Source organism: Dendropsophus ebraccatus, chromosome 10 (assembly GCF_027789765.1).
Source record: "Dendropsophus ebraccatus isolate aDenEbr1 chromosome 10, aDenEbr1.pat, whole genome shotgun sequence".
NCBI lineage: Eukaryota > Metazoa > Chordata > Amphibia > Anura > Hylidae > Dendropsophus > Dendropsophus ebraccatus.
In genome coordinates, this window is record NC_091463.1 from 92,132,445 (window position 1) to 92,160,006 (window position 27,562).

The 27,562-nt window shown below is 43.3% G+C and overlaps 2 protein-coding genes and 1 long non-coding RNA gene across 4 annotated transcripts in view; 1 reads left to right on the forward strand and 2 right to left on the reverse strand.

Annotated features, from left to right (window-relative positions):
- Positions 1 to 27,562, reverse strand: part of LOC138766573 (zinc finger protein 91-like) — a 64,548-nt gene that overhangs the window by 13,643 nt on the left and 23,343 nt on the right. The window contains exons 10-15 of the mRNA XM_069944164.1: positions 26,860 to 26,956; positions 19,828 to 19,933; positions 16,652 to 16,780; positions 16,450 to 16,573; positions 10,859 to 11,737; positions 8,871 to 9,082 (exon numbers count right to left, since the gene is read on the reverse strand). Coding sequence (XP_069800265.1) covers positions 8,871 to 9,082; positions 10,859 to 11,737; positions 16,450 to 16,573; positions 16,652 to 16,780; positions 19,828 to 19,933; positions 26,860 to 26,956 — 1,547 coding nt within the window. The remainder of the gene's footprint in view (positions 1 to 8,870; positions 9,083 to 10,858; positions 11,738 to 16,449; positions 16,574 to 16,651; positions 16,781 to 19,827; positions 19,934 to 26,859; positions 26,957 to 27,562) is intronic.
- LOC138766641 (uncharacterized) lies at positions 1,590 to 6,740 on the reverse strand. The gene is made up of 4 exons (XR_011358728.1): positions 6,678 to 6,740; positions 3,407 to 3,476; positions 2,964 to 3,022; positions 1,590 to 2,499 (listed from the first exon to the last, which is right to left on the reverse strand). It is a non-coding gene; the product is annotated as an uncharacterized lncRNA (long non-coding RNA).
- Positions 21,423 to 27,045, forward strand: LOC138766636 (zinc finger protein OZF-like). 2 transcript variants are annotated; one of them, XM_069944231.1, is made up of 7 exons: positions 21,423 to 21,597; positions 22,165 to 22,373; positions 24,958 to 25,143; positions 25,222 to 25,345; positions 25,493 to 25,587; positions 25,803 to 25,914; positions 26,202 to 27,045. In XM_069944231.1, exons 2-7 carry the CDS (start codon positions 22,299 to 22,301, stop codon positions 27,002 to 27,004), a joined length of 1,395 nt encoding a protein of 464 aa, XP_069800332.1. In that variant the 5' UTR covers positions 21,423 to 21,597; positions 22,165 to 22,298; the 3' UTR covers positions 27,005 to 27,045. The 2 variants fall into 2 exon arrangements, with proteins under 2 accessions (XP_069800332.1, XP_069800331.1); XM_069944230.1 differs by having other exon boundaries at positions 21,425 to 21,597; positions 26,199 to 27,045.

Here is a 27,562-nt window from a genome sequence, read left to right on the forward strand (position 1 = left end):
GAGCTTTCATACAGCTCCCGCTGTGTAATCCTTTGTTCTCTGCTCTCTGCTGCCAACTAATCTCCCCCCTCCCCTCTCCATAGGATACACAGGGCCCGACTGATGTAAATGAGTCGAGATTTCCTGATAATGAGCAGTGAATGAGAGAGAGGAGGGGGGGGGGGGCTGGGGAAAGTCTTTTTGAATGCAGTTAATGGCATATTTGCCTAATAAACCCAATAACAATGTTTCTTAAAATCGCCTGTACTATTGATTTCTGAAAGAAGAAAAAAAAACCGACAGCGACACTTTAAGGTGTATTGGTTTTTTATGGTAACTTGTGTTGTCATATTGCCCATCATCAAAATGACACAACACCATGGTTTCCTTGTCTACTTTGACCTTTACTGGTGTCCAAGCAATCGTCAATAGAAAAGAAACAGGCCGCCACCCACAATCATTTGTCAGAAATACTTTGCACTTCTATGACGTGTAAAAGTTTCTTTAATTTGTGGAAACTTACTGGCAACAGTACTGAAGCTGCTAAAATGGGGACCATGAGTGGAATACCTACCACTATTCACTTGTGGGTTGTAAAGATGGTACATTGGTATCCCTGACAGTGCGTAATTTTCCACACACAAAAAAAAAAAAGTACCATAGAAAATTTTTGTTAAAAGAATGCAAAACAGTTAAATGTAATTGCAATTCTCACTGTGGTGACATTTTGCTTTTAATAGAAGAAGATTGTCCGGGAAAAAAAAATAATGAAAAACTAAACAGTTTCCGTCTCAAACCATTTCCTTTAGTTACAGGTGGAGACATTGCAGAATCAGAGAAGTCAGTCCAAACAGGTTTTAGTCATTTCCTCTAAATGTTTGGCTTGTCTCCTCCCTAACGGTGCTGTCAATGTGGACCAGCGCGCGGGGGGCTTCATCACTAAGTGGTGCTACCCATTTGGGGAGGAAAAAAATCAGATGCTTGAAAGAGTCAAATAGTCTGGTTATCCTGTGAGGCCTCGGCAGACACAAAGTCTCTGCTTGCTGAGATGGATTACAAGTGAGCGTTGCCTAAGGGTGCGTTTACACAGAGAGATTTATCTGACAGATTTTTTAAACCAAAGCCAGGAACAGACTATAAACAGAGAACAGGTCATAAAGAAAAGACTTGGATCTACCCTGTTTTCAAATCCATTCCTGGCTTTGGCTTCGAAAAACTGTCAGATAAATCTCTCAGTGTAAACGCACCATTAGGCTGGGCCTACACAGCAATTTTGGCTTTGTGACCAAAAACTGATTTGTTGCACTGAAGAGATCAGATAACTAAATGGGGTTTGTTACGACCCACGATTGACAGCAGCCCGGTGGTCGAAGGAAATCAGATTTGTTCTCAGTGTTGGGTTGTGGTTATGGCCAGTTGTGAGTCATAGTGTAACCCATGGGTCTCCAAACCGCGGCCCTTCAGCTGTTGCTAAACTACATTTCCCATCATGCCTGGACAGCCAAATCCAAAGCTTTAGCTGTCCAGGCATGGTGGGAGTTGTAGTTTCGCAACAGCTGGAGGGCCACAGTTTGAAGACCCATGGACTGTAACCCCATTAAGTTACCCGACAATCCACTACAACACAGATTTTAGGTCATGTGACCCCGGTTGCAGCCCTAATTGCTGTGTAGCCCCAGCCTTAAAGGGGTTATTTAGGATTAAAAAAACATGGCTGCTTTCTTCCACAAACTGTGACACACCAGTCCTTAGATTTTGCATGGTATTACAGTTCCGATTCATTCACTTCAGTGCATACACAAACTGAGGACAAAAGTATCTGTTTCTCAAGGAAAGCAGCCATGATTTTCTAAAAATGGACAACCCCTTTAACAGGAATCTCTTAATACTTATTGGCGAGGACACTCTGTCCAGATCATCATGTCTTTCAAAACAAGAACTGAATTTGTAAGTGTGTAATCTGTCTGTGTTCCGATATCGCAAAATCCAATTTTTACCAATTGTATATCCTGAGGCTTTATGTCTTCCATGTCAGGATCAATTTCAGGGTCGATTTCAATTTCTGGGTCGATTTCTATGTCAGGTTCAATTTCAATTTCAGTTTCTGTCCCGTTCATTGGGAAGACTGGAGCGTACGTATCAAAGTGTCTCTTCCGTTTTCTCACGCGGTCTTTTTTCAAGTTTTCTTCGATAATAGACTCGCCTTCATTGACAATGGGGAAAATAGTGGGGATGGCATCGGCTTTTAAAGTTCTCCCACAAACGTTAATAATGTAAGAATCGGGGGCGAAGTGGCAGGAGCAAAGACGATATCGATTCTGTTTGTTTCCATCCAATATCCTCTGGGCCAGAGCAGTTACATTGTTGAAGGCTTGACCGGTCTGTTCCAACCATAATCTTATTCTGGCAACGTCCTTTGGAAAGGAGTGTAAGATTACTTGTCCATTCTGGCCTTTTTTCCCGGTTTTGCTAAGACACTGGTTTACCAAACAGCTAGGCATGATTTCAAATTAAACTGTCCTACATAAGGGGGGAGAAAAAAATATATCTATCATGTCTTATATGCAAGTAAAAATTAAAGGGCTATTCTTGTATCAGAATTTTTTTTAAATATAACTATCTACCCAGGATATATTACTTATATCACTAATAGTCCTGGCTTTAACATGTTTTGCATGATTTATCCCCGACAGGAAGTTCCTTCCTCTCTATCCTGAGATGACATATCATCCTGTGTTGTCTCAGAAGGCTTGGATCTGATCTAGACTACATCACTATCCCTCTGTCATATACATATATATCTTTATTGGTACATGGGGAAGAAAGTTGTTCCTTGTGCTGAACAATGCCACAAATAGAGGAGCAGACAGACAATGAATTCAGCAGCTTTTGCATACTTGCTGTGTCTGCTGTGTACGGCAATGCTCTGCAGCAGTGCTGTTCTGTGGGAGAGGAGTTGGCCTTGACAGTTTATAGGCTCTTACCTATTAATGTCTAAAATCATCCATTAGTTAAGGATAAGGAACTTCAGCTGTTAAAATTCCTGAAAGAGAATTAATGCCTTTTGGTTAAAGTGTTCTTGTCATTTGCAAAAACTTTTCACATATTCATACTTTTGCTTAGTCAGGATCTGGGTGTTTAGACCCTAACCAATCTCTAGAATGAGCAGGGTGAAGTGTGCGTCTGAGCCCTTCACTCCCCGGCTTGTTGCAGGGGACGATCATAAGGCTATGGAGCTCATCTCCTGCAGCAAGACAGAGGAGAAAAGCACTCAGCCGCATACATCACCCTGCTCTTTGGAGCGATCGGTGGGGGTCTGAATGCCAAGATCCGGACTAAGCAAAAACACAAAAGTTTTTGCAAATAACAGGGACACTTTAACTCATATTAAAAAAAAAAAACCTGAATGTTGTGAACGTGTACTTACCTTAGCACTTCCAGTTAGTGTGCTTTCCGAAGAAATTGTCGGACTTCTCTATCCGCTAGTACTTTTTGTTCTTGCAAAAGAAAAAGTTGAAAATGAAAGTTATCATCATCATCACATATTACTGTATACAGATTTACATGTACAGGGTGGATATTTATTATACTGCATAATAGGTTTTTCAAAGCATTGGTAATACAGATGCAAGTATATGTGTGAAATAATGTGAAATCTTTGTGGAACTGTATAGTCGGATAAGGTGGTCATACATTTTCAACAACCGTTCTCTTTCTCATAGGAGAGGGGTGGGGTAGGACACACCTTCTGAAAACAAAAACAACCAAGGGTTCTTGTTTTCTCTTTGGGGAGAGGTAAGCCGCCACCAGACAGCTCTGGTGGTGACTTATTTTTCTGAGATCACTGGGGTTGGGCAAAATTTTCCATCACGTCTGACCCCTATCAGCACCGACATCATGGGAGAGCCCCATACACTCTATACTTGCAGCCACAAGTGGTGGGTTCAGCCGACAGAAGTATAAAGTGTATGGTTATGTAATGTCAGCACATGAAAGGTGTTGTTTTTTTTTTTTCCAAGGGTCCCCATTGATCTCCACTCTGTCCCATCTCGACAGAAAATTCGCACTCACACAAATTCGCCAATTGCTGACCACAGAGTGACTCAACTCAGCAATTGGCTCAGTAACCATTCACCGATTACAATCAGATACTAAAAGCTTTTCTTTTATTCTAATCTGTTTATTTTCTCTGACTATTTTTTCAATTTTACTTTTTGTATATCTTTATGGGGGCTGCCACCTTGCTTGAGCTGTTTTTTAACAGCATTTATTGACATGCTTTACGGAGAGGCTCATGGACATAGACTACAATAGACAGAGTTTGTCCCCTTGAGATAAATGTGAAAGATTCTTTTGAAGAGGTCATTCCACAGGGAGCTGCTATTGTCTTATACTGATGCTATCTGTCTACTGCTGTCACTATGTGGCTGCAATGCTGAACAGATCACTTTACAGCAGCCTCCTCTTATCACCACAGACTAGGGATGGTCCGAACCTGCCGAGGCTTGGCAATGATTCCCGCTGTCTTAAACCTCCGTGGAGAGGGTGGATACAGTGGTAGGACCACCTGGAAAACTGGGATACGGCCTATGGCTGTGGCTGTATCCCGGTTTTCCAGGCGGTCCTCCCGCTGTATCCACCCTGTGCACGGAGGTTTAAGACAGCGGGAATCATTGCCGAGAGTCTGGGTTCGTACGTACCCGAACCTCGGCAGGTTCGGACCATCCCTACCACAGATAACATGAAGTCTCAGCTTTGCTTTAGCCCCAGTGGTGAGAAGGAAAAATGCAAGATCTCAGGATTATTTTATAATGTAGAGAGTGTAATGGAAATTTAGAAAAAATGTCACCAAAAATATGTTTAACATAAAACTTTATTGAAAAAATAAGTCATTTTATGATGACACATTCCCTTTAAGCTATTTCCGGTCCGTCAAAACTTGACAGAGAAGTAGTGATTGGCAGGGCCACAGCAAACATCAAGACGGAAGTGGTGGGAAAACCAGGCAGGTGAGTGTTATTTATTTACTTATTTTTATTATTAACCTAACAAGGGGGCCACAATCTGAGGTGAGTTGGGGGAAAGATCAGGAGCAATATAAGAAAATTTCCTTACTGATAGAGTAGTAGATACTTCCAGCAGAGGTGGTTGGTAAATATCCAATAACTGGATGTAAACCTGCTTGGGATAAAGATTATTTCCTATCCTATTATCTTTGGATAGATAAGGGCAGACCATATAATACAGCAGGGGGCTCTTTCTGCCAAAGCTGCCAACTCTCTAATATATATGGAGGCCTCCCAACTCTCTAATATATATGGAGGCCTCCCAACTCTCTAATATATATGGAGGCCTCCCAACTCTCTAATATATATGGAGGCCTCCCAACTCTCTAATATATATGGAGGCCTCCCAACTCTCTAATACATATGGAGGCCTCCCAACTCTCTAATATATATGGAGGCCTCCCAACTTTCTAATATATATGGAGGCTTCCCAACTTTCTAATATATATGGAGGCTTCCCAACTTTCTAATACATATGGAGGCCTCCCAACTCTCTATTATATATGGAGGCCTCCCAACTCTCTAATATATATGGAGGCTTCCCAACTTTCTAATATATATGGAGGCTTCCCAACTTTCTAATATATATGGAGGCTTCCCAACTTTCTAATACATATGGAGGCCTCCCAACTCTATTATATATGGAGGCCTCCCAACTCTCTAATATACATGGAGGCTTCCCAACTTTCTAATATATATGGAGGCTTCCCAACTTTCTAATATATATGGAGGCTTCCCAACTTTCTAATACATATGGAGGCCTCCCAACTCTATTATATATGGAGGCCTCCCAACTCTCTAATATATATGGAGGCTTCCCAACTCTCTAATATATATGGAGGCTTCCCAACTTTCTAATATATATGGAGGCTTCCCAACTTTCTAATACATATGGAGGCTTCCCAACTTTCTAATATATATGGAGGCTTCCCAACTTTCTAATACATATGGAGGCCTCCCAACTCTCTATTATATATGGAGGCTTCCCAACTTCAGATCTGTGTATAGAGTGAACAGGGGAGATAGCTGTCAGCTAGACCCGGCCTTTCACTAGAAGTATAATCCCTTCAGAACAAAGTGGTGATACCTGGATATACAACCTGTATCTAAATCCACACCACTGCGTAGACGTTACATAAATAAGGACAAGAAGAGATTTGCCACCAGATCTGGAGTCTGACTCCCAACCTCGTGATCACATCTCGATGGCTCATATGGGCTCCTTATATCTGTTTTACCACTCAGTTTGCTATTAAACATGGCCTCTAAGGGGTTAATCTGAGCTAACTCTGATCCCTACCATTACAGCAGGTGTGAGCTGTAGGTAACAAACATTCCTCACTACAGCTGGTGCCGGATCAGTTCCTGAGCTCGTAACGTCCTTGCACCGTGCCCTTATGGCACTTTGGATTGAGAAGCCGCCACCAGTGCTGTATATATACTACACAGGGGCTGAAAGAGTTAATCCTGGTTTCCCAGCAGCTCTTGAGCAGTGCTAGCGTGTGAAGGGGTCAGGGCTGCTGACACATCCCCTTTAAGGAATCCCATACTGAGGTTATACACAGCTGCAGTCATGTGACAGGTTCTAGAAGGAGATAAAAGGCAAAAAATACAAATAAAACATCCACTCACCAGAAACATTCCAGGAGCTTCCACAGCACACAGGGGTTAAGGACCTTTGATGATGTCACACCCATATGATCACAGGTGGGTGGAGTTAAAGGCCAGACAGTCAAAGCTTTGCAGCCACTCCCCCTAGACATGTGACTGGTCACATGATGGTGACATCACCAAAGGTCCTATATCCTTCCAGGTTTATCAGTCTGTTCCTGGAGCAATTTTTCTCCTAGCAACCAATCACAGCTCAGATTGTTTTGTTGTGGACACAGCAAGGGTTCAATGATAGTGAATGGGGTCTAACAAACCTCAAGGCTTTCCCAGCAGATTCATTCACTGCAATGATTACGGGCGCCCTCACACAAACTTTTTTTTTTTTCCAGGTTATTCATGCATTTGTGTTTTTCTGGCATTTTTTCTAGCTTTTTCTTAACTTTATGAGTGAATGATCTTTTTTGGGGTTGAGCCGTTTTTTGCAAAAAAAAAGATTTTTTTATTGCCATTTTTCCAAGATTTTAAGTCAGTGTGAAGCCGACATATAACTATGGTGAAAATGTACAATGAGATTCACATATAGCGCACAGGTCTCGGAGTGTTTGGACAGTTTATATCTAGAGATGAGTGAACCTCGAGCATGCTCGAGTCGATCTGAACCCCAACTTTCGGCATTTGATTAGCGGTGGCTGCTGAAGTTGGATAAAGCCCTAAGGCTATCTGGAAAACATCACTTTTTATTCTTTTTTTTTTTCCTGGATGTGATGTGCCCAAAACAATCAGCTATTTTGGCCAATTTTTGACTAGATTTTTTTTTGTGCCTACGTCGTTTACCCGGCAAGATCAGGAAGTGTGACTAATTGATAGACATACCAATTATTATTTTTTTTTTTTCATTACAAAAATGGCAAAAGGGGGTAATTTAAGGTTTTATTATGAACAAATTGATATTTTATAGTCTGTATCCACGATTTAACGTACTCCCTATGGCTGCATCTGATGGAGTAATTTATATATGTGACATCTATATATGATTAACCAATAATTTCACTAATACATCTCATATATGACAGCATGGGGAGGGGGCCTTGGTTATGCACACAACACCAATTTGCATACGTCCTAGGCTAAAGCATGCTTCCTAACAATTATATAAGATATTATGCCATGTGCTAGAACCCATTTACTATATGCAACTATGTGCAAGTCCTTGTCTACCATATTAGACATTACCTTACCTTGTCTTCTTTTACACTATCTATGTATATGGTCAATGTTACTGGTCAACTCTTTGGAGCATGCCCAGAGGAATGGTCAAGCTCACGATAAATATAAAGTGGTCTCACTCTACCATGGAGTGAGGCATTTGCATACCACTGGTGTATGACAGTCTACTCATCTGGACAGACATTCTTCCCTTCTCCCATAAAAGGGAAGTTCGCAATTTGAAGCTCACAGACAAAATAACCTGGAAGATCCATTTTGAGGTCTCAGTCGAAATTGCTCTAACACATCCAACTTCTGCAGTCACCAGTAATCAAACGCAGAGCAATCGGACTCAAACGTGCTCCGGTTGCACTAATCTCTAATTAGCTAAGTACTTAATTGATCCATTATCTTGCTGCTTTATTGAACAAATCGCAGAGTCAGGCAGCCTCGAGAGGCCTAGCACTGACAACAGAGGAGATCACAGGGAGCTGATCAGAGCCACTGCATCTCAAATGATGCATGGCAGTGTCATTTAAATGCCGCTGTCAAATATTTTTGCACATACATTCATTTAGAAGACTTGCCTCCTTCTCCTGATATGCTGCTCTTTCCCATTGTGGCTAGCATGATGTAAAAATAAACAAGTAGTAGGGCAGAATTGTTGAGAGATTTATGTGTGAGGAGTTTGAACTGAATTCTGGATTTACTGGGTAACCAGTGCAGTGACTGGCACAGGGGAGAGACGTCAGTGTAACGGCTGGAGAGGAAGTGGAGTCTGGCTGCTGCAATCAGGATAGACTGGAGAGGGGAGAGCTTAGAGAGAGGAAGACCGATTAGAAGGGAGTTACAGTAGTCAAGGCAAGAATAGATCAGGGTGACAGTAACTCCAAGCAATTGTCAGCCGTATTTGGCCATGTATTGGCCGATAATACCTTGGTGTAATAGGTAGTGGTAAAAGGCACCAATTTTGTATCTTGTGGGGCTGCATTTTCGTTAAAACTGAACCTTATTGGTGACAAGACTCCAAGACTTCTCTCGTGCTGCACCAGTTCTCTGGAACGCCCTACCCAAAGACTTAATACTCAATGTTTCAAGCGTGCCCTGAAGACTCATCTCTTCAGGCACGCTTATAACATTCCCTAATCTTGTTTCCCTTTCTGTTGTCTCCTCACTTTCTACTATATCTTCGACGGTTCCATGCACTTTATACGTTTCTCCTGTAACAAGACATTGGCATGTAACTGGTTTGTCCAGCTCCTTCTATGTACAATGGCTGGACCAGGGTCAAATAAAGCACTTGTGCTTCGTGTCACCCCCAGTTTGTAGTCTGTATGCTCTCGTGAGCTGGTCTCCTATTTATGATGTATATTTATTTATTCTAAATTTATTTCATCATATGCAATTGTAACTTTTTTACTGTGTAAAAAAAAAGTGCTGCGTAATCTGTTGACGCTATACAAATAAATATTATTATTATATGGTAGTTAGCCGCCATACTTTTGTTAGGCTCCTATACTGTATGTTTCCCTGTAGTTAGGCCACCATACTGTATACCCCTCCCACAGTTGTTCCCTTATACTGTAAACTGCCCCCTTGCAGGTAGTCCCCATACTTTATACCCTTTATACTTTCTGTACCCTCCGTACCCCCATATTCAATGTCCCCTACTGTGCATCTTCTTACCACTGCTGCCCGGGGTGGACTAATTTTACCATAGGCCCCAGGCTATTCTCCAAGCTTGGGCCGCCCCACCCCACTGTAACTATGGCAGCACTAGCGTGGTGTGCACAGTACAGGATAGATAATGTCATATTTACCATGTAGCTGTAAAGTTTTATAAGGAATAATTATCAGGCAGCATTGTGCTTTTCTAAATTACTACCATTTTGAATTTGGTGCCTAAATACCTTACAGAGGCGCCATTGTCTCCGCTCCCTGCTGTTTGTACCTGTAAATTAGGTGGCGGAGCTTCCTGATCCATCTCCAGCTTGAGGCCCAGTATAATGTTATTCTACTGGTCACCCCAAATACTCTGCCTCCCACTGGTCACCCTATACCCCCCTGCCCCCACCCCAGACTGGTCACCCTGTATCCCCCTGCATAATAAGTCTGGCACTGATTGGCTGATGCTTAGCCACCCAGTGTCAGGGATCCGGTCAGCTGACTTTACCTAGGGCTTATTTTTGGAGTAGGGCTTATATTTCAAGCCTATTTAAAAAAAAAAAAAATGCTAAATGAATCTTGGCCTTATTTTTAGGGTAGGTCTTATTTTCCGAGAAAGACGGTAGTGAAAAACATATACACTTGTGCACCAAAAGTGAGCAAACAGACGATCTGCAGCAATGTATGAGATTTATTTATACAAGACTCTGTCTCTTTGAGAGCAAAAAGGCAAAGGCAAATACTGCCACACTTTATCTCTGCCCATGTCCGAATGAGATACTTATGGAGTCTTTAGTGTGTACGATCAGAGTTGGAAGCATAGAAGACGACTATCCTACTCTTTTGTCACTGTATGTCTCTGTTTTTCACCAACTAACAGTACGGAGGAGCAACGATGCTGCTTTGTCTTCAGATTCGGAGATCTCTAGGCCATTAGGTAGGATCTCCCCTTCAGTGTTTTGGCCCCTTTGTTTTCTTTCATGGAGGTCACTGGATACCAACCTCACCGATGACATCTGATTTGTTGTCTGGCTTCTAAGTCAGGGTGGTTGTTTATCTCAATAGAAAACTTGTACAAAAATTTTTTAGTAGCAACCTATCTTCCAGGTAAACCAATTCCTGGAAAGGTTGAGATCCACCATACTTGATCAGCTTCATCTACATCGGCCAACAGAGAATGGACAAGCTATCGTTATACATATGGAACTGGTAGCCCATCTAACCAAATTTCGACCAGTGTGGTCACCTGTCTGTGGCCATTGTGAAGTGACGGCCCCTATTCCAGCCTTCACTGTGCTTGTTCTGGTCCTGTGGTGAAAAGTTTCATAAACTATAAGGATGAAAATGGCTTCTCCCAGCATAAATTTTTTGATGTTCTACTAGATTTGACTTCTTGGAAAAACATCTTCCACATTCTGGACACGTATATGGCCGCTCCCCGGTGTGAACTTTTTGATGTTCCACAAGATTGGATTTCATTGAAAAACACTTTCCACATTCCATACATGAAAATGGTTTCTCCCCGGTGTGAACTTTCTGATGTCTAACCAGATCTGGTTTCCGTGTGAAACATTTCCCACATTGTGAACAGGAAAATGGCCGCTCCCCTCTGTGAGTTTTCTGATGCTCTACAAGATTGGATCTAATTGCAAAACTTTTCCCACATTCTGAACATGAAAACGGCCTCTCCCCTGTGTGGATTCTCTGATGTTCCACAAGATGTGATTTTGAGGCAAAACATTTCCCACAATCCAGACAAGAATAGGGCTTCACCCCTGTATGAACTTTCTGATGTTCCCCAAGATTTGATCTCCAGGTAAAACTTTTCCCACATTCCAGACATGAGTACGGTCGCTCCCCTGTGTGAATTCTCTGATGTTCAAGAAAATTTGGTTTATTGGTAAAACATTTCCCACATACTGAACATGAATATTTTCTCTCATTTTTGTGGCACGTCTTCTGCATAGACAAATGAGACTTCTTTGTAAAATCCATTCCATGTTCTGGAAAAGGGAATTGTGACTGATGAGATGAAGGGTCTTCTAGGGTAGTGGGGTCATAAGAGAGAGAAGAGAGATCTCTGCTGTGAAGAAGTGGAGGTAAATCGGGGGTAATAGAACATTGTTCATAACAGCTTTGTGTCCTATCACATTCCACTTTATAATGTGTAGATGGGGAGAGGCGGCTCCAGTCCTGGTGCAGAATGATATCTGTCAGGAAGAAAACCAAACTATTATTTTCTATACCCTCTTCAGAATACAGAACTTACAAGCATTGATGGCTTCTCATAAAAGATAAAAACTAAGAAATTCATCAAAGGTGTCAGGTTAACAGGTTGTCCAGATAGGGCTTATGCACACGTCTGTACAAACAGACAGTGCCCTGCGGATCGGACCTCGGAGATCCCATTATTATAAAAAAAGGAGAATGGGTGATTTTATCCAGGAATTGAAGCCTTGATGCAGTAGTAAGTGCAGGGAAAAAAACACTTTATGTGCATTTTCCATAATAAGTGTATATTGGTGATTTGTATAACTTTTGGGGAGAAATACAATACTAATGAAAATTTACACCGGACTTCTCCTTTAATTGTTGATCGTCGAAAAATCGCTAATCATAATAGTACCCTTACTTCTTTCATCCTCCCCAGCACTCTGCCAAAAATCACCCCAGCCCAGAGTTCTCCCTTAAGTATGATGTCGGGAATACTCCAATACAATAAAGTTTGCTGACACAACCGCGTGGCTGTCAGCACACTAGCGCGAACTTTCAAACAGTATTGGAACTCCTGACATCATAATTAATCCAAGGTCCACTTTGCAGGGCACCGACCCGTCCACAGACGGGTTTTTGCAGACCTGTACATTAGCCCTCAAAGGGGTGTTCTGAGTATTCTGAGCCTACAGGATAGGTAAGTGTCTCATTACAATATGTGATAGGAACGCTTCAAAGGTTTTTATGGGGTCTGAGCGCTGAGACCTTCAACTAAGCACTTGCTCTCCCTGATGTCTCCTTGGTGCGGGGCAGGCCCATAAACGCTCTCAATCAAAGCCTTTAATGTGTCTCAATGGAATTAAATTACAGTAACACTTTAATGCAAGAGGCCTGGTGTGTGGTTCTCTGTGCTGCCTCTCACTGACACTGTCATGAAAAAAAATCTTTTTACATGTCAGAAGTTTTGATCGGTTATGGTCTGGGTGTTAAGAGAAGTCAGCGCTCTGCACGTTCACTCCCAGCTCGGTGTCATTTTCCAACCACATAGACTTTTTCGGCCACATAGACTTCTCCCACCTCATTCAGCACTTTGACATGTCAAAAGTAAATATTTTTTCATGGCAGGTACTCTTCCAAGAATGTCCAGATGCTTTCCCTTCCTGCCATATCAGGTTAGCACATGCCTAAGCAAGGCCTCATTACAGTCCCATGAAGGTGTGTCCCTGCAAGTGGATTTGTCTCTGCAAGTAAATGACCTCCACTTTCCTGACTATGTTCCTGCTTGATTTCCTGTATTATCTTGTCTTTCCTGTATATGATGTAGACTCTTCACTATGAACCTGTGTGGCCTGCCCTGCCCTGTTTGCCTGTATTTGACTATATGTCTTCATCGCCAGCCTTAGACCTTGTCCTGTACCGGGACTTGTCTGTGCTTGTAATTATCAACTATGTCATTTCATCCTCTGGGTCAGACGCCACCCACACCGGCACCACTTTATAAGGAAGCAGCCTAGTAGCCATCTGCAGCAACACTGCCAACGACACGGTAGTCATTGCCAGTGTCAGACAACTGCCATTGTTTTACATGTTCATCCAGCCGACTGCATTATCGGCCAGATGAACTATCGGCCAGATTATTTCAAAATAATTGAAATACCGTTCATTTTTTTCTGACAAGAATGGACATTGTTTTAATCAGCAACAACAGCCATTCTCATCAGAAAAAGTGCCTAATGTATAAATAGCCGTAACACTTATGGCAGGAGCTTTTTCCTTCCTCATACTCTAAATGTAAAAAATGTGACGTGAACATGCATGTACATAGACAATCCAGTTATATGAATAGGCATCGTGTAATTCCTATTTTCCCCTGTAGAGGTGCTGTAGGGAATTTAAACTATTACACAAAGTGGTCATCAGACGTATTTGGCCAATTATACTGCGCTGCGAGTATGTCAAAATCCCCGCGGCCCGGGAACATACTGTACCAGGTCCGGCTTGCTTCAGGGGCTCCTGGTGTCTCCTGGGAGTCAACCAATGTGCTGCGGCTGAGCAGCAAGTAAGCAGGAGTGGGGACCCAGTACAGTATGTTCCCGGGCCATGAGGGTTAATGGCGCTGAGTTTGACATACTCGCAGCAGGATGACAGTGCCGCCTTAGTATTTCGCTGTGAATTTGCCTAAATCTAGCCTAAAGTTCCATTTACACATTTAAACGGGTCGATTATCAGGTAAATTAAAGCAGATGTGATCAGTCAACAAAAACCAGTTCATTCATTGGCTGATTGCCACCTAAATTACTGTTATCGGCTGCACACGGCCGTGTATAAAACAGGCGACGATGCAGCAAACATTTAGGCCACACGATTGATTGAGCCTTGTAAAGGCAAAGCAAACGAGCGATGATCAGGGAGATTGGCTTGTCATTGGCTCCCCATGTCGCACACAAGCCAATGTGTTGTTAGGACACCCTCAGTTTCTGTTAGGACTAGTTTCATGGCATAGGTAGCCCAATTAATCAGTGCTCAAATAACAGGTCCATACAGAATAGCATGGCCAAACTAAATGATAGGTCAGCCACTAAATGGTCATATGTTCCCAGATGCTCTCCTGTTCGCTTTCACAGGGCCAAAGTGATGATCATAGGGGAGATTTATCAAACATGGTGTAAAGTGAAACTGGCCCAGTTGCCCCTAGCAACCAATCAGATTCCACCTTTCATTCCTCACAGACTCTTTGAAAAATGAAAGGTGGAATCTGATTGGTTGCTAGGGCCAACTGAGCCAGTTTCACTTTACACCATGTTGATAAATCTCCCCCCATGTGTCTACACTGCCACAGTCACTCATTGAGACAACCGGGCCTAGGCATACCTCCCAACCGTCCCGGATTTCGCGGGACAGTCCCGTTTTCGGGGTGCTGTCCCGCGGTCCCGGAACGGCCCCCAGTGTCCCGCATTATATGTGGCCCCAGCGGAAAAAACAATAAATCAGTAACTCACCTGTCCTCCGGTCCCAGCAGCTCCTCTCCCGGCAGAGCGCGCACTCCCATCATCCTCCGGGGCGGGCAGCGGGGTATACAGACACTGACTGTGCCGGAAGTGACCTGCAGCCTCTGTCATGAATCACTTCCGGCACAGTCAGTGTCTGTATACCCCGCTGCCCGCCCCGGAGGATGACGGGAGTGCTGCGCTCTGCCGGGAGAGGAGCTGCTGGGACCGGAGGAAAGGTGAGTTACTGGTTTATTGTTTTTTCCGCTGGGGCCACACAAATGGGGGGTTTTGGCTACTCTGTGGGGCACTATATGGGGGATTGGCTACTATGTGGGGCATATATGGGGGCATTGGCTACTATGTGGGGCATATATGGAGGATTGGCTACTATGTGGACACTATATGGGGGATTGGCTACTATATGGGGCATATATGGGGGCATTGGCTACTATGTGGGCACTCTATGGGGGTTTGGCTACTATGTGGGGCACTATAAGGGGGGATTGGCTACTATGTGGGCATATATGGGGGATTGGCTACTATGTGGGGCACTATATGGGGGACTGGATAATATGTGGGGCACTATATGGGGGCATTGGCTACTATGTGGGGCACTATATGGGGATTGGCTACTATGTGGGGCACTATATGAGGGGATTGGCTACTATGTGGGGCACTATATGGGGGATTGGCTACTATGTGGGGCACTATATGGGGATTGGCTACTATGTGGGCACTATATGGGGGGATTGGCTACTATGTGGGGTACTATATGGAGATTGGCTACTATGTGGGGCACTATATGGGGGCATTGGCTACTATGTGGGGCACTATATGGGGGCATTGGCTACTATGTGGGGCACTATATGGGGGCATTGGCTACTATGTGGGGCACTATATGGGGGCATAGGCTACTATGTGGGGCTCTATATGGGGGCATTGGGTACTATGTGGGGCACTATGTGGGGGATTCGATTCTATGTGGGGCACTATATGGGGGCACTATATGGGGGCATTGGATACTATGTGGGGCACTATAATGGGGGATTGGATACTATATAGGGCATTTTTGGCGGGATTGGATACTGTATAGGGCACTATTCAGTCAGCAGCATGTGGTGACTGTAGGGGAGTGGCTATGGAGGGTTGCTATGGGGGCGTGGCTATGGAGGGTTGCTATGGGGGCGTGGCTATGGAGGGTCGCTATGGGGGCGTGGCTATGGGGACCGCGGCGCACATGTCCCTCTTTGCTCTTTGCAAAAGTTGGGAGGTATGCCTAGGCATTAGAGATGAATGAACCTGGAGCATGCTCGAGTCGATCCGAACCCGAACGTTCGGCATTTGATTAGCGGTGGCTGCTGAAGTTGGATAAAGCCCTAAGGCTATGTGGAAATCATGGATATAGTCATTGGCTGTATCCATGTTTTTCAGACAACCTTAGGGCTTTATCCAAGTTCAGCAGCCACCGCTAATCAAATGCCGAACGTTCGGGTTCGGATCGACTCTAACCCGAACCCGGTTCGCTCATCTCTACTAGGCATACTTTCACTTGTCCACACTTCCATGAGTTGCTGTCGTCACTGCTGTCTACCCCACTTTAGGCCAGCCTGTTATTAACACAGCCTGCTGCGGCCCTTCTGGCACTGCCATGCAACAGGTGAACAATGTACATAACCTCTACTGTATACCAAGTTACCAAACCCAATATTTTCTCTTACCCTGTGGTGTGAGGGGCGGCTGATCCTCCATCATGACCTCCTTGTACTGATCCCTGTGTCCTTCTAGATACTCCCACTCCTCCATGGAGAGATAGACAGTGACGTCCTGACACCTTATAGGGACCTGACAGACGCAGGGATATAGCCGTCATTATACCTTGGTGATGCAGTATTATGTCCCAGCATTCCCAGCAGCGCTCACCTCATCAGTCAGCAGCTCTATGACCTTACTGGTCAGTTCTAGGATCTTCTGGTCATTCCACTTTCCTGGCACATGGGGATAGGAGTCTGGGCTTATACCCTTATCGGGTTTCTTTATTACTGTGTAATCCTGTGTATGGAGAGACACAATGATATATAGCAATATAAACACTGCCAGTATCTTACCTCTCTAGTCCTAGCTTCACTAAGAGATACAGTAGTTCCAGCTATCTGTCACCCCAGCCAAAATGACACTAATGTCATGTGATATCATTCCCACAATCCCTTGCCTCAGTCTTGAGCTTACTAATAAGATGAGGGCAATGTTGTGTTATAGGGCTATATTATAAATATTCTTATTAGAGATGAGGGAAACTACAGTGAGTTTGGAGGTTTGTGAAACTGCGAATGCTCAGCATTTTACTCCCAATAGCTGGAGAATATGGATGCAGCCCTAGGGAATCCTGGAAAACACGGATACAGCCATATGCCATAGACTGCATCCATATTCTCCAGCTATTGGGAGTGAAATGCTGAGCATTCGCTATTTCACAAACCTCCAGACTTACTGTAGTTTCCATAATCTGTAATCTATCTCCTATCTATCTTTCTATCTATCTATCTATCTATCTATCTATCTATCTATCTATCTATCTATGTGTATATTTAAAAGAATCCTTCACCCCTAATCCTAGTATTATTGATACAGATAAAAGTAATGTTATGTAATACACTGTGTTCCAAATTGTTATGCATAAAGCGTTTAGGAGTGATAAGGTAAGAATTTTTTTGTTTTTCAGTTAAACTCATTGATGGTGATGTGTGTCAGGGCTCTTTGTATCACTAAAAGCAATTGCAGACACCTGTGCTAATTAGTTTGGCAGATGTGTTCAATTGAAGGCAAGACTGCTTAAGAACGCTGTCCCACATTATTAAGCAGGCTACATTTTGAGACAAAATGGGAAAGAAAAAGGATCTGTCGGCTGCTGAGAAGCAACAAATTGTGGAGTGTTTAGGCCAAGGCATGACTACAATCAACATTGCCAAGACACTTCATGGTGATCATCGCCCAATCAAGAAGCATGTAGCTGAATCCCAGCACACGTGTGCACGCTGATAAGGGAAAATTCAGGACTCTTTCCAACAGGCAATTATGTCAGGTTAAAAGAGCAGCTACAACAATGCCTTGTCCTAGCACAACTGCTGGTGTCTCCAAGGGTCCTTCAGAGGTCTGCAGCTGTGCGTAAGCCATCCTGTCGACCTCCTCTATCCACTGCACACAGGCAGAAACAGCTACAGTGGGCCAAACAATACATGAAGACTGATTTCAAAACTGTTTTGTTCACCGATGAGTGCTGTGCAACGCTCGATGGTCCAGATGGATGGAGTGGAGAATGGCTGGTTGATGGACACCCCATGCAAACATGGCTACAGCGCCAACAAGGAGGAGGTGGAGTAATGTTTTGGGCTGGAATCATGAGGAAAGAGATTGTCGGCCCCTTTAGGATCCCTGAAGGGGTAAAGATGAACTTCATAATGGAGTTTCTTAAACAGCACTTCCTGCCATGGTTCAAGAAGAAGAACCGTACATTCCGCAGCAAGATCATTTTCATGCATGATAATGCACCGTCCCATGCTGCAAATAACACATCTGCATCTCAGGCTGTTATGGGCATAAAAGGGGACAAACTTATGGTGTGGCCCCCATGCTCCCCTTACTACAACTCCATTGAGAACCTCTGGAGCATCATCAAAAGGAGTGTCTATGATGGAGGGAGGCAGTCTATGATGGAGGGAGGCAGTCTGTGATGGAGGGAGGCAGTCTGTGATGGAGGGAGGCAGTTTATGATGAAGGGAGGCAGTCTATGATGGAGGGAGGCAGTCTGTGATGGAGGGAGGCAGTCTATGATGAAGGGAGGCAGTTTATGATGAAGGGAGGCAGTCTATGATGGAGGGAGGCAGCTCACATCTAAGCAACAGCTCTGGGAGGGGATTCTGCCCTCATGCAAAACAATTGAAGCAGAAACCATCGAAAAACTGACAAATTCAATGGGCGAGAGAGTTCAGAAGCTCCTTTCGAACAAGGGGTCCTATGTGCTAAGGTAACATCACCTAGAATACATTTTTCACTTGAAAGCTGTTTGATTTTAGTTTGTAATAATCTGCTAATGCTTATAATGTCACAAATGACCATTTTTTTGTTCTTGATAACAATGAAAAGGTTGAAAACTCTGCTGTGCATAATAATTTAGAACATGTATTTTGAGTGTTTATTTATTTATTTTTTTAAATATACTGTTATCATAGGCAGTTTGTTCAAAAACTTTTCAGTTATACTCGATTAGTTGATGACTGGAAAATTACAATGACTGCAATTCATATAGGTAATTTTGGAAAATATGAGAAAATATTATTTGGAACAGTGTATAATTTCCATAGTCCTTCCTGTCCTCTCACTCTGGCTTTATTAATACAGATAATAGCAATGTCCTGTAATATGATTTCTATAGTCCCTCACATTTTCCAGTATTTATGAGATGCTGTATGTCCTGCAGGAAGTGGTGTATTCTTTCCAGTCTGACACAGTGCTCTCTGCTGCCACCTCTGTCCATGTCAGGAACTGTCCAGAGCAGCAGCAAATCTTCATAGAAAACCTCTAATGCTCTGGACAGTTCCTGACATGGACAGAGGTGGCAGCAGAGAGCACTGTGTCAGACTGGAAAGAATACACCACTTCCTGCAGGACATACAGCAGCTGCTAAGTACTGGGAGACTGGAGAGTTTTAAATATAAGTAAATTACAAATCTGTATAAATTTTTAACACTAGTTAAAGGGGTAGTGACAATCGCAGCTGAGATGCTGATGACGGAGCGGAGCGGTTCGGCCAGCCTCCCGAAGATGTCATCATTATCTCAAGATGGTGGCCGGGGGTCAACAGTAATCCAGTGAGTATAATGCACCACACTTCCGGGGGGGGGGTTATCATGGGGAAAGGGGCCATTGACTTACATAACACACATTACAAAGTTATCTAACTTTGTAATGTGTGTTATTTTGTGAATAAATGTTTAGCTCCGCACTACCCCTTTAATTTAAAAAAAAATTTTCCCCTTCTGAGTACCTCTTTAATACAGATAAAACTAATGTGATGTACTATAATTCCCATAATTCCCTACCTCTCCAGTCAGCAGGTAGATAATCTCAAGGGTGAGGTTTAGGATCCTTTCAGTCTTCTTTTTCCTGTCCATCCTCAATTTGATGTCTAAATAATTATCTGAAAACCTAAAAAGAAACAAAATGAAGATGAAAGCCTTTGAGTACCAGTGGCTGAAAAACTTGGATGCAGCTCTTAAGCCCCTATTACACAGGGCGATGCAGAGGAACAAGCCAGCGCCGATCTGTGAGGTCAGTGCTCGCTGCTGGCAGGGGGCCACAGGGAGCTGTGTGTGTATGTGTGTTGGCTTCCCGGATGATCGCTAGATTGTCCGGGCAGCCTATAGAAGTTAGCAGTGGTCTGCTGCCGCTGCACCTATTGCACTGAGCAACGGCAGCAGATAGCTGCTATCTGGATCATTGGTCTTTCAAGATATGGAAAGACACTGAAAGACAACGATCGTGCATGTCGGCCGATCATTGTCTTCTATTAAACAAGACGATTATTGGCCGAAAACGGACGATAATTGCTTTGTGCAATAGGGCCTTTAGGCTGCCTGGAAAACATGCATATGTTGGGGAGTCATAGAAAACCGAGACAGAGTTCCTGTCTTGGCCAGAGATGGCAGCAGGGAGCACTGTGTCAGACTGAAACTAAAAACATTTCCTGCAGGACATACAGCAGCTAATAAGTATGGAAAGAATCAATACTTTTTAATAGAAGTAAATTACAAATCTATATAACTTTCTGACACCAAAATGAATTTGAAAGAAACAGATTTCCGCCGGACAACCCCTTCAAGGCGATCAGAGCGGCTGGGGGGGTACCGATCGGGGCGGCGCAGGGGGCTGCGGTTGACCGTGGGGCCGGGCTGCGGATGAGCGGAGGGCCGGGCTGCGGGCGCGTGGTCGCAAAACGATTTTTCCGTACGATATATCGTACTGTCTAAACGCTGATCGTTATGAAAAAAAAATCGTTACTCCGACATCGTTAATCGTACGATCGGGCCAATAATCTTTTTGTGTAAACGCAGCATTATGGTAAGATTATCTCTGATCCACATAGCAACCAATCACAGCTCACATAGCAACCAATCACAGCTCACATAGCAACCAATCACAGCTCACATAGCAACCAATCACAGCTCAGCTTTCACTTTACCTAAGCAATATGAGAAATGGAAGCTGAGCTGCGACTGGTTGCCATGGAAGCTGTGATAGGTTGCTATGGGCAACAAATAGAATATTACTATAAATCTCCGGCTGTATGCGTATAATAGTTTATCATCTATCTTTATTATACATTATGGAGTCACGTCTGTTATTATAGAATATTTGGAGGGATTTTTATAATTGTTAAAATGGAGCAAAATCTGAAAAATTATCCTGCGTCTCATATATATAAACCAGAGACTATATACCCCAGATGTAATAACATCACATACTAACACCCCCAGAGCGACACAATAACAATACGGTAAAACATACACTGACTGTGCAGGAGACTCCAGACCACAGTGGACACAGGACCTTTAATGATGTCACAGTCATGTGATCACACACCGCAGCAGCCAGGGTCTGTAGTGACTCCTCTGCAGGTGACTAATCACATGACCGTGACATCATCTAAGGTCCTTTCGACCACTGCGTGACACATAATCAAAGAATCCCGAAAAACACATATATCTAATAGAGAAATAAACGCCACCCCTGTGCCTGACCCCGCCCTCATGTGACATCACCAAAGGTCCTCTCTCCCTTATACAGCGTATACAGATAAGTTACTGATGGGGGTATGTAATACTTGCAGGAAATTCTTCCCTGATTTTAAAATATTAGTTTGCTGTCAGTGAATGAGAACACATTAAATCCCATATATGACTAGTCCTGGTCTCAGCTGAGGAGGCAATGCTCTGTGATCTCTACAGCCTGGACTGATACATTGTACATAACTGCTGTCAGCTGAGAAGTGATACAATTGTATTCAGTGTAGACAATGCTCTGTGAGCTAAACAGCCTGGACTCCAGACTGATACATTGTACAGAGCTAGTCCTGCTCTCAGCTGTGGAGGCAATGCTCTGTGAGCTTTACAGCCTGATACATTGTACACAGCTAGTACTACTATTAGCTGAAAAGTGAAACAATTGTATCCAGTGTAGACAATGCTCTGTGAGCTCTACAGCCTGGACTCCAGACTGATACATTGTACATAGCTAGTCCTGCTCTCAGCTGTATCCAGTGTAGACAATGCTCTGTGAGCTCCAGACTGATACATTGTATATAGCTAGTCCTGCTCTCAGCTGAGAAGTGATACAATTGTTACATTGCATATATAAATACTCCTGTATTCACTTCTCAGCAGGACCACTGGTTTGCTGCCTCTGAATGTACACAGGAGGGCTTGTATACACTGATGGCATATGGAAATAGTGAGGAACTACTTGACTTTTCCTCCGGAAGATATTTGTCCTTTTCGTGAATGATCCGTCCAGAATGGAGGACAGGAAGAAAATGGCCGAGAGGATAATAAACCTCACCCTGGAGATCATTTACCTGCTGACCGGAGAGGTGAGGGATTCTGGGATACATCACACTTATCTGTAATAATAAGGCCATGGTGTGAGCGGAGAGGTGAGGGATTCTGGGATACCTCACACTTATCTGTAATAATAAGGCCATGGTGTGAGCGGAGAGGTGAGGGATTCTGGGATACATCACACTTATCTGTAATAATAAGGCCATGGTGTGAGGGATTCTGGGATACCTCACACTAATCTGTAATAATACGGCCATGGTGTGAGCGGAGAGGTGAGGGATTCTGGGATACATCACACTTATCTGTAATAATAAGGCCATGGTGTGAGCGGAGAGGTGAGGGATTCTGGGATACATCACACTTATCTGTAATAATAAGGCCATGGTGTGAGCGGAGAGGTGAGGGATTCTGGGATACCTAACACTTATCTGTAATAATAAGGCCATGGTGTGAGCGGAGAGGTGAGGGATTCTGGGATACCTGACACTTATCTGTAATAATAAGGCCATGGTGTGAGGGATTCTGGGATACCTCACACTAATCTGTAATAATACGGCCATGGTGTGAGCGGAGAGGTGAGGGATTCTGGGATACATCACACTTATCTGTAATAATAAGGCCATGGTGTGAGCGGAGAGGTGAGGGATTCTGGGATACATCACACTTATCTGTAATAATAAGGCCATGGTGTGAGCGGAGAGGTGAGGGATTCTGGGATACCTCACACTTATCTCTAATAATAAGGCCATGGTGTGAGGGATTCTGGGATACATCACACTTATCTGTAATAATAAGGCCATGGTGTGAGCGGAGAGGTGAGGGATTCTGGGATACATCACACTTATCTCTAATAATAAGGCCATGGTGTGAGGGATTCTGGGATACCTCACACTTATCTGTAATAATAAGGCCATGGTGTGAGCGGAGAGGTGAGTGATTATGGGATACCTCACACTTATCTGTAATAATACGGCCATGGTGTGAGCGGAGAGGTGAGGGATTCTGGGATACCTCACACTAATCTGTAATAATAAGGCCATGGTGTGAGCGGAGAGGTGAGGGATTCTGGGATACCTCACACTTATCTGTAATAATACGGCCATGGTGTGAGCGGAGAGGTGAGGGATTCTGGGATACCTCACACTTATCTGTAATAATAAGGCCATGGTGTGAGCGGAGAGGTGAGGGATGCTGGGATACCTGACACTTATCTGTAATAATAAGGCCATGGTGTGAGCGGAGAGGTGAGGGATTCTGGGATACATCACACTTATCTGTAATAATAAGGCCATGGTGTGAGCGGAGAGGTGAGGGATTCTGGGATACCTCACACTTATCTCTAATAATAAGGCCATGGTGTGAGGGATTCTGGGATACATCACACTTATCTGTAATAATAAGGCCATGGTGTGAGCGGAGAGGTGAGGGATTCTGGGATACATCACACTTATCTCTAATAATAAGGCCATGGTGTGAGGGATTCTGGGATACCTCACACTTATCTGTAATAATAAGGCCATGGTGTGAGCGGAGAGGTGAGTGATTATGGGATACCTCACACTTATCTGTAATAATAAGGCCATGGTGTGAGCGGAGAGGTGAGGGATTCTGGGATACCTCACACTAATCTGTAATAATAAGGCCATGGTGTGAGCGGAGAGGTGAGGGATTCTGGGATACCTCACACTTATCTGTAATAATACGGCCATGGTGTGAGCGGAGAGGTGAGGGATTCTGGGATACCTCACACTTATCTGTAATAATAAGGCCATGGTGTGAGCGGAGAGGTGAGGGATTCTGGGATACCTCACACTTATCTGTAATAATAAGGCCATGGTGTGAGCGGAGAGGTGAGGGATGCTGGGATACCTGACACTTATCTGTAATAATAAGGCCATGGTGTGAGCGGAGAGGTGAGGGATTCTGGGATACATCACACTTATCTGTAATAATAAGGCCATGGTGTCACATGACATTACACTTATCTCTATAAATAAGACCATGTAATGAAATTATTGGAAAGAAGATGGATTCTACCAAGACATATAGTTATATTACAGAGGTATTCTACTCAAACATAACTTTTCATATGGGTATATATAAAGTTTACTTCCCCCAGTTCTGAGCTGCTGCTGCCGCTTTCTGCTGAAGACAGAAAAATGTGTGTGAGCTTTTCTTTCTTTCTCCCCCTCCTCCCCCCTCTTTTCTCAGACGGCTGATGTAAACAAGTCCCTGGCAGGCTGTATCTGCAACATTGTAGCTTCTTTGTAATGCAGAGAGAATTAATCACAGTGAGTTTAGCAACTTGACCTCAGATTAATCCTCCTTGCATTATAAAGAAGCTACAATGTTGCAGATACAGCCTGCCAGGGACTTGTTTACATCAGCTGTCTGAGAAAAGAGGGGGGAGGAGGGGGAGAAAGAGAGAAAAGCTCATACACAGATTTTTGTGTTTTCAACAGAAAGCAGCAGCAGCAGCTCAGAACTGGGGGAAGGAAACTAAATAGATGATAACATGTATGGAAGTAATTGTTAGTCTTACTAGGAGCAGCAACATATCAATCAAGTTACGTTTGAGTGGAATATCCCTTTTATCCCATCTCTCTCTATACACAGGATTACACCATAGTGAGGAAGTTGTCTGATACATATGTGACCGCCGGTATCCTTCCCTGTGTGTCAGGAGGATGGAGCCCGAGCACAGCCATGTCACCTCCATCCAAGTCCCTGATACAAGAGACAAGCAATGCCCAGAAGATCCTACAACTCACCAACAAGATCACTGAGCTGCTGAGCGGAGAGGTGAGCGCTGCTGGGAATGCTGGGACATAATACTGCATCACCAAGGTATAATGGCGGCTATATCCCTGCGTCTGTCAGGTCCCTGTAAGGTGTCAGGACGTCACTGTCTATCTCTCCATGGAGGAGTGGGAGTATCTAGAAGGACACAGGGATCAGTACAAGGAGGTGATGATGGAGGATCAGCCGCCCCTCACACCGCAGGGTAAGAGGAGACTCTCACTATAAGAGGGGTTATTCTAGTAGGACATATGTTCCCTGCTTGTGATTCATAGATACTGAATGCTCCTTATAAGTATATGGGAATTCCTGATCGACAATGGAGGGTGCTGAAACTTTGTGTCTTTTACAGAGGAATACAGGAGTAATACACCAGAGAGCTGTCACACTCCTCCACACTGTCAGCACCATCCAGAGGAAACTCACAGGATCCTACAGGATGATCAGGTAGATGGAGCCCATGTCTCTCCAATACAATATAATACAGACTGTGTACAGATCTATTTATATTCAGACTATGTATATACAGGAGTTTCTGGAGTCCAAAACATGTGACATAAATACTTCTACATTTTACAAGTTCCTGCTATTTGTCCGTATATATATATATATGTGTGTGTGTGTGTGTGTGTGTATATAATGTGTTCTATATGTCGTATCAGGGTGAAGATCTGATGGATACTAAAGAGGAGTTTATAGTAGGAGAAGAGGAGCTGTATATGAGGGCTGATGGGCAGTACGAGGACGGGGACATCCCCACAGATGTCAGTACAGGTATGTATTACAGTAGTCCGATATTCACTGCTCCTCCTCATAACGAGTCAGTGAGCACAAACTATGTATAAATGTACAGTATATATGTTCTTGGCTTATGACAGGTTGGTATCTGTTAACTCTTCTCCTGAAAACTTGGACAAGAGAACATAGATAGCAGCAGAAAACAACCCAAAAACTTTGGTGCCAGCAGCCTGTGTTTTGGTCCTCGACTCCCTCACTCCTAAAAAATCGACTTTTGAGTTTTATAATTTACTAATAATAAAACTTGTTCCTTTTCCCAGTAGATGAAGCGGAATGTAGAGACACATATGGGGAGTATTCCCTTATACACTCAGTCCTTCACTATAGAGCTCCATCTTCTGAGCCCGAAGAGTCATCTTCTGACCAATCACAGAAAAGTAGCATTTTCCAATGTTTAGAATGCGGTAAATGTTTTAAAAAGAAATTTAATCTTATGACACATAAGAAGACCCACCAAGACGAGAAGCCATTTTCATGTAAACAATGTGGGAAATGTTTCACCAGGAAATCCAGTCTTGTTTACCATGAAAGAGTCCACAATGGAGAAAAGACGTTTTCGTGTTCAGAATGTGGAAGATGTTTTACCAAAAGATCAAATCTTTCTGAGCATGAGAAATCCCACACCGGGGAGAAGCCGTTCTCATGTTTAGATTGTGGAAGGGGATTTATCCATAAGTCAAATTTCATAATACATCAGAGGATCCACACTGGGGAGAGGCCATATTTCTGTTCAGAGTGTGGGAAGTCTTTCACATGTAAACAGAATCTTAAGAGTCATCAGAAGGTCCACACAGGAGAGAAGCCCTTCCTGTGTTCAGAATGTGATAAATGTTTTACACAAAAATCAGACCTTCTTAGACACCAGAAAGTTCACACAGGGGAGAGGCCATTTTCATGTTCAGAGTGTGGAAAATGTTTTACCTGGCGATCAGTTCTTGTTGAACATCAGAGGATTCACTCCGGGGAGAAACCATATTTATGTCCTGATTGTGGGAAGAACTTTGCCATGAAATCCCATCTGATTAAGCATCAGAAGAGTCACGTAAAGGACAGTTCTCTTACCTAAAGGACCACTAAAGATTTTTTGTAATATTTATTGGAGAAATTATTTTAGACTAATAAATATATTTGATACTAATGAACAGGGTAGTCATCTGTATTCTGCCTTTGTGTCTTAATCAGATTCTGTTATTTCTTAAAATATATAATTTAAAGGGATCACCTAGATTTTCTCTTAGGGTGGGTTCACACTGCGTTTTTGCAATCCGTTTAATGGATCCATTTTTTTTAACGGTCAAAAAAGTAGTGTCAGCAGTACTTTATTGTGCATCAAAAAAAACGCATCCGTTTTGATCCGTTTTTTTTATGTTAGTCAATGGAAAAACGGATGCACACAAATGCATCCGTTTTTTGCATCCGTTTTTTGCAAAAAAAAGGATCCGTTAAACGGATGCTGAAAACGCAGTGTGAACCTAGCCTAACTAATTGGATCCGGATACTAAAATTTGTTCTTTTATTCTAATCTGTTTCTATTTTCTAACAGTAATTTTATTTTTATTTTTTGTATACTGTTATGGGGGCTGCTATCTTGCCTGAGCTGTTTTTTTAACAGCATTTAGTGACA

What these genes read in the sequence shown, in the direction of transcription:
- LOC138766636 (XM_069944230.1), top strand. Translation starts at nt 22,299, where the DNA reads ATGGAGGACAGGAAGAAAATGGCCGAGAGGATAATAAACCTCACCCTG. An exon ending in TTTACCTGCTGACCGGAGAG is followed by an intron (nt 22,374 to 24,957) that starts GTGAGGGATTCT and finishes CTCTATACACAG; the next exon opens with GATTACACCATAGTGAGGAA. An exon ending in CCCCACAGATGTCAGTACAG is followed by an intron (nt 25,915 to 26,198) that starts GTATGTATTACA and finishes TCCTTTTCCCAG; the next exon opens with TAGATGAAGCGGAATGTAGA.